The 10,712-nt window shown below is 47.8% G+C and overlaps 1 protein-coding gene across 3 annotated transcripts; it reads left to right on the top strand.

Annotated features, from left to right (window-relative positions):
• Positions 1-2,885: 2,885 nt before the first annotated feature.
• LOC127056487 (BTB/POZ domain-containing protein KCTD12-like) lies at positions 2,886-9,234 on the top strand. 3 transcript variants are annotated; one of them, XM_050964389.1, is made up of 2 exons: positions 2,886-2,982; positions 7,223-9,234. In XM_050964389.1, exon 2 carries the CDS (start codon positions 7,247-7,249, stop codon positions 8,123-8,125), a length of 879 nt encoding a protein of 292 aa, XP_050820346.1. In that variant the 5' UTR covers positions 2,886-2,982; positions 7,223-7,246; the 3' UTR covers positions 8,126-9,234. The 3 variants fall into 3 exon arrangements, with proteins under 3 accessions (XP_050820346.1, XP_050820344.1, XP_050820345.1); XM_050964387.1 differs by lacking the exon at positions 2,886-2,982 and adding an exon at positions 2,989-3,103; XM_050964388.1 differs by lacking the exon at positions 2,886-2,982 and adding an exon at positions 3,138-3,560.
• Positions 9,235-10,712: the final 1,478 nt, after the last annotated feature.

Below are 10,712 nucleotides of genomic sequence, written 5' to 3'. Positions count from 1 at the left end.
AGGCCTGTGCCATCTGTCAGGTGTAGCATGAGGCTGGAGTGATATGAGAAGGATTATAGGAGAGTTGAATGTGTTGGGAACATTCAGAAACTGGGTGGTTTTAAATGTACCAGTTGTGAGGAGAAGTATCCAGTTATCTGAATGGGAAGTATGAAGCAGGAGATGCTAGGGAGGCCAGCACTTTGGAACAATCAAAGAGACCATGGGTAAAATTTTCAAAATGGCTTAAGTGTTTTTTATAGAAGCCAGAAGGAACCTCTGTGATAATCAACTCTGATGTCCTATAAAACTCTGGCCAGAGAACTTCCCCAAAATAATTCCCAGAGCAGATCTTTTACAAAAATACCCATCTTGATTTAAAAATTGTCTGTGATGGAGACTCTACGGTGAACCTCGGTAAATTGTTCCAATGGTCAATTACTCTCACACTTAAAAAATTATTCCCTATTTCCAGTCTGAATTTGTTTAGCTTCAACTTCCAGCCAATGGTTTGTGTTAGACCTTTACTGGATTGAAGAGCTCATTATTAAATATGTTCCCCAAGTAGATATTTATAGACTGTAATCCAGTCATCTCTTACCCTTCTCTTCGTTAAACTAAACAGATTGAGCTCTTCGAGTCTATCCCTATAAAGGATGTTTTCTAATCCTCTAATCGTTCTTGTAGTTCTTCTCTGAACCAGTTTTATCCACATTCTCTTCAAATGATGAGCACCTGCACTGGACACAGGATTCCAGCAGGGGTCACAGCAGCACCAAGCCGAAATCCTATTTTCAAAAGTAGCTTAAGCACTTAGGAGCCTAAGGTGCTTTTGAAAATGTTGAGCTATATTCCAAATAATCCATCCCAGGCTTTACATCAGGCCCAGTCCATGCTGGGCAGAACTTTGGGAGTTTAGTTCATGCTATGAAAATACCCATGTTGTGCAGATGTGATCAGTAAAGCTGAGAAATTACTATACTTGAACATTGAGTCTGCCAAGTCCTAGCGTATTCAGGCAGCTCCCACTATCTAGGGCTGTAAACAACACTACTGACGGACATCCCCATGGTCCTGAAAATCCATGAAAAGTGAAGAAACAAACTATGCTGATATGGATCAATGCAATCCCAATCTGCCGGCCAATTTTACTGCTAATGCTGTCTTGTTCTGTGGGTTCTCCCCACGTAGCAACATTGTGTTTGCTATTCAGTGCCAGATGCATTGCTTCTGAGAGCCTTTGGTTTGTGATGGCAAGGCTGACACTATTAATATTGCTATGGACTGATTTCTTAGAAACAGCCAGAGACCTCATTAATAACATTGCTCATTCATTGGACACATGCACACAGCTCAGCTACTGGCACTGAAGTGTATCTTCCCAGGGGGATATTGCATATTGTGGAGAAACTTACTGCACAAAATTACTGCCTGGAAATGGGCAAATCCAGAACTGGAGAACTGACCTGCCCAATTCAGAGCTTTGATGCTGTAGAGAAAGAAGAAACTGGATCTCAAACTGTTTCAAAATCTGATGGACAAGCCTTTGCCAAACCAAAAGCCTAAGCTAGACTCTCTGCTCTTTCTCCAGTTATTATTATGTGGCTGGGTTGATGTGATCTGTATTTACGGAAAATGAGAAGCACAAATACGAGAGCTGGTTTGGCATTTTTCAAATTTTAAAAGATTTCTTTTAATCATGAAATTTTTTATGTGTTTCTCATGATCCCCCCTCCCCTGTCTTTTGACAAAAACGTTGAAAATTCAACTAAAAAGTATGTTTATTCTTTGCAAGTCACCCACTTCCCCCACATTATTGTACCAGCTTTAACAAATATGCCACTATAATTACTACAGGCCTAATTCTTTCACACCACGATTGGTATTAGATGCCTGTGGGAAATAAACTCTAACTTCAGCACCAAAAAATTTCTTTTGTGGAATTCAATAAAGACAGTATACATCAGTAGCTGAATTGCAGTGTTTATCTAATTGGCATGGGCTGAGGTGATTTGAACAGGGACAGAGAGTCAAAAGACTTTGATTCTGCCTCTGTGTCTCTGTCTAACCTTGAGCAAATCATTTCATCACTGTGTCTTGGTTTCTCTATCAGTGTAATGAGAACAGTGATATCTACTGCACAAGGTAGCTTGAGCTTAGGATGCTCAGCCATTCTCATGATTGAGCCAACATTTTCTGGGCCTCAGTTTCCTCATCTGGGCAATGGACAAAATAATACCCATCTTTGTAAAGGGCTTTGAAATCCTCAGATGCTAGGCCCTGTATAGGTGCTGAACATCCTGCAGAGTGTCCCAGCTCTTAGCCTGGAACAATTTAAATGCAGTTAACCCCACAGCCTGAGGCTATGTGCAATATAATAGGGTAGGGCATTTTCAGCCAGGCTGGGAAGCTGATTGGCTGTGCATCCCTGAGTGCTCTCAGAAACTGGGCCAGTGCATTCTATTCCCATGTCCCGCAGACACGCCGTTGTGCGTAAAATATTTTAATACAACATGACATGTAAATGGAAATCTTCCACCTGGAGAGAGTTACCACCAGAAACGCCTCTCCTTTTCTTTTCTTCTCTTGCCAATAGCCCACCCCTTGGGACACATGTGGGGTGGCTGAAAAACCTCATCTGCCCTGAATGGGGACCGTATTCCCCTGGGTTGCCTGGTGAGGGCTAGAGTGTAACCCCTGAAGCTTGGATGTCCTATTGTCCTGCTACACGAAATTGCTCGGTAATAGAAAATCCTGCACATCCTAAAGGGTCTGCTGGAATCCAGTGGCCCTGCACCGTCCAAGCACCAAGAGTTTGTCCATCCCAATTCCTGCGGGAAGTAAAAGTAGCAAAGAGAGCGAATAACACTGCACGTGCTGCCCTTCCTCCCCCTCCCTCTAGCTGTACAGGATGCAGCTCTTGTAATATGCTGGCAGTGAGTGAAGCGAGTGTGTCGTAAAAGGGGAGGAGGAGGGTTCGCTCTGCTTCCCAGCAATAAAAAGGTAAGCAGCGTGTGAGAGAGAGCAGGACAGGGAGGAAGAGAGGCTTGGAGCAGGGGAGGGCAGCCACAATACAGAGGCGCTAGAAGGGGACACTGCACTGGCTACAGTGAAAGATTAAAAGGTAACTGATCTCCTAATCTCTCTGCCTTCCCTTTTGAGTGTATTGCTTCCCTAATGCTAAGTGGCTGCTGCAGTCAGAGAGGAAGGCGCTCGCTGGTTTCATTTCCAGGACAGCGTGCCAGTGGATGTTGATGTACAGCACCCCCAGGGGCTGGCGATTTGAAGGCGGCAGGTTGCCCTTTCCCCGGCACGCCAGTTTTGTGTGCGCGTGGGTGGCTTTCCTCTTGCCTGGGAATGGATGGTCGTTTTTTGGAGGGCAGATCAAGGCTGCCGTGCTAGGCTCCTTGAGGGACCCGCTGGCGAGGAGGGATTGTCTGTCCCCGGAGGAATGAAAGCCACGTAACAGGAGAAATACTAAAGAGCCCGAAGACATTCTCATTGCTTCTGCCCTTTGCCTCCCTTGCCAGCCTTGGCTGGGTCTGTGGCCACTATCGCTTTGAAAGGGAGCAGCTGGAAAGGTGGGGATCAAGTTCTATATTGTCATTTGTAATGCATGAGTGTCCCGCTAGCCCGAGCTTAATTTGTAATGAAAGAGGTGCCAGGCTCAAGCAATTAGGTGCCAGGACTCCAGCAATTTTTTTACTTTCATAACTGACGCAGCAAGCCAAGAGGTGCCAGGGCTCTGAACTGCCAAGCCCAGGGCTCCCGGGGCTCTGAACTGCCAAGCCCAGAGGTGCCAGGGCTCTGAACTGCCAAGCCCAGGGCTCCCGGGGCTCTGAACTGCCAAGCCCAGGGCTCCCGGGGCTCTGAACTGCCAAGCCCAGAGGTGCCAGGGCTTTGAACTGCCAAGCCCAGGGCTCCCGGGCTCTGAACTACCAAGCCCAGAGGTGCCAGGGTTATGAACTGCCAAGCCCAGAGGTGCCGGAGTTCAGCCCTGGCAAGTCCTGGCACAAGAAAGCACGTTATCTATCTATATAGCTATCTATCCTACAAACAGAGGGAGAGTGTTGCTTTAGCAGGGAACCGCTCCCCAATTATCCTAACGGGTCATTTGTAAGCCGCCTGATCGCCTTAAAAATACTTATTAAATAATTGAACGCCCTGGCAGGCAGCCGCTTTATAAAAAGACCCCGAGCTGGGACCGCATGTCCTCCCTAATCAGGATCTTTAACGCTCCACAGCACTGAAGTTACTTTCCATTAGTGTAAAGGGAACAGTTCCGCCACTGAACAGAGCCTGGTTGTCAGAAGCAGCGTTGTTCCAACTTCTCCGGGGCGCCACCTCCCCCTGCTGCCATTGTGGCAGGCGAGCGTGGGGCTCAGGGCAGGATCGCCTGGACTGGGCTGGAGTCGCAGCCAGCCTCACTGGAGCAGAGATCTTAGCTCCAGTTGTTGAAGCGGGTGGTTATTACTCTTTATTTATGTATTGCAGCTGGCTGGCAACAGAGCAGCGGGCCTGATCCTGCTCAGGAGAAGAGTTTGCTGTTGAGTTCAGTGGGAGCAGGATAGGGCCCAGGGCAAGAGTGTTTTGAAGTGTTCGCATGGGGGAAGGGAAAGATTCCATAGATTCCAGTGGTGCATGCGTTCCTCTCTGGAGATGTATGTATTGCACAAACTGGTAAAGGCATTAACTAATGCTCTCCTCTCTCCCTGGCAAAAAGAGGGACTGGAGTGACCTGGCCAGAGCTAGAAGCCTGTGGGTCAAGTTTCTGATTAGGCTGGAAAGCAGCTGTTAAAAGGAATTCTCACTTGTGGTTAAAGGAGCTTTTTTTTTTTTTTTTTTACCCCTCCCCCTGTTTTCCAAACATCTCGATCCTGGAGTGGGGCTGGGATGCTCTGGATTTTGTGCTTGTCTGACCACTTCTAATTGAAAAGCATCCTCTTAAGGCTTGCTCCAAAACCGGTTGAAGTCAGTGGGGGCCAAACCCTCAGCTAGTGTAAATCAGTGCAGCTCCATTGACATCAGGGAGCTTGGGATCAAACTGTTACAGTGTGGTTGCAATCAGCAAAGTGACTGTAAAAAGGGCCAAACTCTGCTTTCTGTCACAGCCACGTTAATGCAGAGCAGCTCCATTGCCTCACAAGTGTACAGCATTTACATTGGGCTGAGAGCAGGATTCGGCCCCTAAAGTCTCTGTAACTTCCATAGCAAATGTGCTCACTTTACAAATCAAAAGCATATTATTTTGGCATGCCATCGCTGCAAGCTCCAGCTGTGCAGTAGGAATCCAGCTGTGCTCCTTCTGCCGCTACTGCCATCGCCTGTAATAAAGAGTCTGTAACTGGCACTCTGCTGGCAGGGTTTGCTTTTGTTGCTGAATGAAATGTGAGGCAGACTCCTGCTTACTCTCCCGTAGCTCCATCGACTGTGCGAGGCTAAGAGGAGTAACTTGGTGGGTGTCAGCAGCTGTCACTCAAAGTCATGAGGGGTGCAGATCTGGAAAGTAAAAGGGGGCTGGTTATTTTTACCTGGTCACCTTTCTCACCGTAGCTAGGTGTTATTGCAGAGGTCGCCTTACCCGTCGGAGAGCAGGCTAAGGGCTGTGGCACTGGGCTTTGCACTATGGAGGAGCCAAAGGAAATTTAAACAATGTTTTGGCATAATTTTGTTAGAAAACAATTAGAGACTGAAGCACGCTGCCAATCTCAGAGCTTGATTTGGATTCCCAAAGTGAGGGGGCCCAGAGAGTGAGAGATTTTCTTTGGCCCATTTCAGAGAGGGGGGATCCAACTGTCTTTTGCAGCACTCTTGGAGCCATTTGGACAGCAGAAGTAGCCACTGCGAATTATACCCAACACAGGGTAATTCCATGGGTGCCATAAGACCAGAGTGACAACTGTCTGTCACACCCCCTCGCAGCCCCTGTAGTTGGGGGTGTGGGTGAGGGCAGGGCACTGCTAGAGTACTGCTGAGCTATGTCTACTCTTGACTGCCACAATGGCTCTTTCAGACTTATAAATAGGCTGCTATTGGTTAGAGCATCCCTGAGGCTGCTCTTAATTTACCTCAGGGCCTGGGCAGAGTCTAAGGCCAGTCCCAGAATATAGAGAGGCACAAAGGTTGTGCTCTCCACAAGCTCATGTAATGAGTATAGTTCAGCCAGAACTGATCATCAGATCTCTAAGGTCTGTTGGCAAATTTTGATCTAGACTTAGATTTCAAACCCCTCCCCCAACATTCGAGGGTATTTGGATGCTGGGTTTTGGTGCCAGGATCTTTAAAAAAAAGTCATCCAGTTTGATATGGAAATCCACTTAAACCTTTGCAGCTTTAGCATGTTCTGGGCAATAGAACGTGTTTAGATTCCTAAGGCTAAATTCCGAGCTGGGGGGAGTCGGTGCTTCAGGAACTTCAATGGAGTTGTGCCACTTTCCACTCAGTCTGAATTTGGTCATGATGTCTCCATCACATCCTCTTTGGACCCAGAGCAGAATGAGGAGTCCAAAAGGACTGGCTATTTCTACTAACCCAAGGCACATCGGCAGCAGTTACACTGCCTGGGATAAATACCTATAAGGAACACCACCAGCCCTCCTGCGTTAGGGCACAAACCAACCACTCACTGCCTGGCGCTGTGGGGAACCCTACCCCATGGGTATATTATTGCACCCTTATGGGTGTTTCACGGCTTCCTCTGAAGTAGCTGGCATTTTCCACTGCGTGGTGCTGGGCCACATGGGCCATAGATCAGATGCGGCATGTGGCAACTCCTATTGTTCCTGTTGTTTAAATAATACAGAATTGAATTGACTAATGTCAGCAAAACTGCTAAACTCCCCGCCCATGGAGTAAGCCACAATAACCCCTTTGGGTAACAGCTGGAAGAACTAGATGGACTTAGAATATGTCCTGAAGGTCAACAGGTTGGACCCCCTAATCTGTCAGACCATGGAAGGGAAGCCAAGATATCCCACCTATCGTGGCCCAGATGCTGTGATCCAGGGACTGTAGTAAATTGCCCAGCTGACCTCAGGGTCCCAGAGGCAAAGGGAAGAGAGGTGGAATCTCAGGCAGCTAGGACCTTAAGCATGTTCCTGATCCTGCAGTGCTTAATCACCTGAGCTACCCCATAGAAGTAGCTCAGCTGGGTGAGGACTGCAGGCCTTGGTGTTGATAAGAGAACTGTGTTGTGTTGCCTGGTGAGTTTAACATCACTGTGGACTGTTGCTTGCATTTGCAGGTGGGAAGGAGGAGGTGGCTCATCATGGCCTTGGCGGACAATGCAAGCTGTGCCAAATCCAGCGATGACTTCCTTTTCCCAGAGATCATTGAGCTCAATGTGGGTGGGCAGGTCTACATCACACGCCACCCCACCTTGGTCAGTGTGCCCGGCTCACTGCTCTGGGAAATGTTCACTCAGAAGAACATCCGCTCCTTGGCCCGGGACAGCAAGGGCCGCTTCTTCGTGGACCGAGATGGTTTCCTCTTCCGCTACATCCTGGATTACATGAGGGACCAGCAGCTGGTGCTACCCGACCACTTCCCAGAGAGGAACCGCCTGCAGCGGGAAGCTGAGTACTTCAAGCTACCGGAGCTGGTCAAGATGTTGTCTCCAAAGCTCAGCAAGCAGAACTCCATCGGGGATGACCCATGCCAAAGTGACCCAGAGGAGCTGTCTCCCAATGCGGACACGGCCCGCAACCTTGCCTCTGCCAGCGCCGCCCTGACTAATGCCCCCGTGGGCTCCTTTGCCTCCAGCGGGGTTGGTGCTGGCCCAGACATCCGAAGGTCAGGTTTCATCACCATTGGCTACCGGGGCACCTACACGCTGGGCAGGGACAGCCAGACGGATGCCAAGTTCCGCAGGGTGGCGCGGATCATGGTGTGTGGCAAGACCTCGCTGGCCAAAGAAGTCTTTGGGGACACCTTGAATGAGAGCAGGGACCCTGACCGACCTCCGGAGAGGTACACTTCCAGGTACTACCTCAAATTCACCTTCCTGGAGCAAGCCTTTGACAAACTGGCCGACGCTGGCTTCCACATGGTGGCATGCAACTCCACGGGCACCTGCGCCTTTGCCCATGACCAGACAGACGACAAGATCTGGACCTCTTACACCGAATATGTTTTCTATCGTGAGTGACAGTTATCAAAAACCAAACACCAAATGCCAACTCTCCCTCCCCACCTGCTGTGCTGGCTGTTTTCTGTAGAACTTAGACATCACACCCTTGAACCTTGGTATTTTTCCTCCTTCCTTTACATTTGTTTTTCCAAGTCGAACCCTCTCTGGCTCCCTCTTGTACTGGTTATTGAATAACACCAACCCTCTTTTCTCCAACTTCCAACGGTAGCTCCCAATCCTCCCCAGATCCTGGACTTGGCAGTTCTTGTACAAGGGAAGAGGGGGGAAACAAATATCTTTGTGTTGGGGAGAACTGCTCGGGGATTTTTGCTGCTGGATAAGCTCACCAGACTTAATGAGTGAAGAGACGCCGAGCAGAGCTCCAGCCAGGTTGTAATCGGAACCAATTCCCAGCCTCACTATGTGTATACCCAAGGAATGCACTGTGTATGCTGTACCAGATTTGCTGGGTAACTAGTGCAAGGGGAATCTCGGTTCCATGTTATGGCTGGTGGAGGGAGCAAAGGGGAAAGAGATCCTGATACTGTAGATATATTGCCAATAGCCTATGTAAGCAGCTTAGCATTTAGACTGCCAGTGCTTGGAAAGGTTAGAGAGATAGAGTCGTGCCACTTGTGTTTGCAGCTCTCGATTCAAAACATTTTCGCTCTCCTAACTGAGATGCTTCTTGATTCTTCGATATGGGAGAGAGACACATACCCCTGTGTATATACCTGGGATAGGACGGGATGGAGGGGAAGGCCTATCTGGTATTTTCACACAACGGGGTGTATAATAGACCTTTAGAACTGTTTGATGTCAGCGTCAAATTTACCTTCATCATTCAGTCACTTAGAGTAGGAAGAAGGTAATCAGACTCCAGGAGGACCGGCTTTGATTGCTACAGCGAATGACATTCTGGTTTGCCCACAGCTATGACTATATATTTATAGATTAAAGAGAATCTTAACTGAAAAGGAGGGGGAAAAAATCTTTGCCGCTTCATTGGCAACCTCTCGCTAGGTCTCTTTCTAATTGTGGCGCTCCGCTCTCTGTTCGCGGGCCTGAGGCTGGCTGGCTGCTGCTTTACCATGCCTGGGCCACATGTAATAAAGGAACAAAAAAGACCTGCTTTGTGTTACTGGGCTGAGGTGAAAGGCAGAAAAGCAGGTGCCCCTTTTTGACTGAAAGCACATGGAGCTGGGAATGATTCTTGTCTAGAGTGCAGGGATCTTAGAGTAAAAGAATCAGCAAAAGGCATTTGATGAGGGTCTGTTTTCTGGGGCATTTTTTCTTCTCCTTTGAATGCAGATATTGAAGATCTCCGCAATTAGAGAGTTCCCTTCCTACCCGGCCGCTTCCCTTGTGTTTTGCTTCAGCCCAATTCGCCTCCTCTTTGAACCTCCCCTTTTCTGCAACTGCACTTGTTAAACTATTACCAGGAAAGAGTGTTACTGCTCATGAGAGAGATACCAATGGCTCTGGACTGAGGCATTCAGTCAATGGAAATTCTCCCATTGACTGCCAGCAAACAGGCTGTGGATCCAACTTCATTGTGCAGGCAGGCACTGTGCAAGCTTCTGCTAATGTGCTTAATGCCTGAAGCACCCCCTGTGATTGCAGTCCTGACACCACTCTGCCAGAGCACCTCAGTCCTGAGGTTCAGCCCCTGCTATTCCAGAGCTGGCTTTCCCCAGGCAGCTCTACCATTGCCCCTCAATCCTGATCCACAGCCCCTGCTCCTTGCTAGTCCAGTCCTGGGCTCCCACACAGCTCTGCCAAGACACCAGACCTGCAGTCCACCCTGCTATTCAGGGCAGCTGCTGCCAGTTGAATGTGTGTGGTGTATGGGTCAGATAATCACACTACATGGAGACTGGTGTGGGTACAGATGTTGGGGGACTACTAGTTCTTTCTTAAGAGTTGGGGTGGGAGAGGACTGAGAAATGTTCTAGAAAGAAGAAAAAGAGTAGGGATTTGGGGCAAAAATAACAACAAAATCTTCTCCATCCTGAAAACTCATTGAAGAAGGGCAGCTATGAGAATTGTTTTTAAAATGATGAGCGCTTCATGATTCCAGAATTGTGCTTAGGGGAACAGTCATCTACTTTTAAGCTCTGTTTGTTTAGAAAAAAATCCCAGAATCAAAAGGGTTTGTGTGCAGTGCAGGGAAGGGAGGGATGGGGCCATGTGCAGGAGTGGGGGCACAAGATCGAAATGAATAGAGATATGTCCATGCGTGGTTGCTTTTGTAATATTTTAACATTCTTCTAGAGCACTGGTGATGGGAGCTGATCAGAAAATGGAATTTCCATCTCGTGGGAAATACCAACGTTTGGTGTTTGTTTTTGTCCCCCACTGGTATGAAAAGTCAAAATCTCCAATTTTTTCATGGAAAGAATATTCCAAAATATTTCAGTCTGGAAGCATTGAAATGAAACATTTCAACAATGGTGAAACATTATTCTATAATGAAATATTGAATATATGTCATATTAAAATTAATATTACAACATACGAGACCAAGTGAGAATGTCAAAACAAAATAAAAGACTTCATTTGGAATCATTTTGCAACTTTTATGTCAAAAATTTCTTCAAAATTG

This window comes from Gopherus flavomarginatus, chromosome 8 (assembly GCF_025201925.1).
Source record: "Gopherus flavomarginatus isolate rGopFla2 chromosome 8, rGopFla2.mat.asm, whole genome shotgun sequence".
Lineage (NCBI taxonomy): Eukaryota > Metazoa > Chordata > Testudines > Testudinidae > Gopherus > Gopherus flavomarginatus.
This window is presented reverse-complemented; position numbering and strand designations above follow the sequence as displayed.